At 62.5% G+C, this 315-nt stretch overlaps 1 protein-coding gene across 1 annotated transcript in view; it reads right to left on the bottom strand.

Annotated features, from left to right (window-relative positions):
* BCL9L (B-cell CLL/lymphoma 9-like) overlaps nucleotides 1-111 on the bottom strand; it is a gene marked incomplete at its 5' end in the record, with an annotated part of 7,142 nt that extends 7,031 nt beyond the window's left edge. The window contains one exon of the mRNA XM_010143410.1: nucleotides 27-111. Within this exon, the coding sequence (XP_010141712.1) occupies nucleotides 27-111 (85 nt within the window). The remainder of the gene's footprint in view (nucleotides 1-26) is intronic.
* Between the last annotated feature and the right edge of the window lie 204 nt (nucleotides 112-315).

Genomic DNA, 315 nt, shown 5'->3' with positions numbered 1-315 from the left:
CAGCGCTGGGCTCACGGCTGTTGTACCTGGTCTAGCTTTGCCCGCGGGACGTTCTGCTGATGATAGGCCAGGATGGAGTCAGCTCGGCCCTGCAGGACAGCTTCCGCAGCTCTGGGGAGAGAGCCCAAAGCGCTTGAGAACAGGCACCGCACTCCGTCCCACCCACCCCAGGCACCACCTCTGCCACTAAGAAGAGGGGGACATTCTGAATCCTCCCTCCTGTCCTGCACACGCACCTGTGAGGTTGATCGCCTGCCCTGAAACTCTCCTCCTCCCATGCCCTTTGACGGGCACCTGGCTCTGCCTTGTGCCTGC

Source organism: Buceros rhinoceros, unplaced genomic scaffold (genome assembly GCF_000710305.1).
Source record: "Buceros rhinoceros silvestris isolate BGI_N320 unplaced genomic scaffold, ASM71030v1 scaffold20599, whole genome shotgun sequence".
In the NCBI taxonomy this organism is placed as follows: Eukaryota; Metazoa; Chordata; class Aves; order Bucerotiformes; family Bucerotidae; genus Buceros; species Buceros rhinoceros.
Note: the sequence above shows the minus strand (reverse complement) of the source record. Positions and strands in the feature narration are given on the sequence as shown.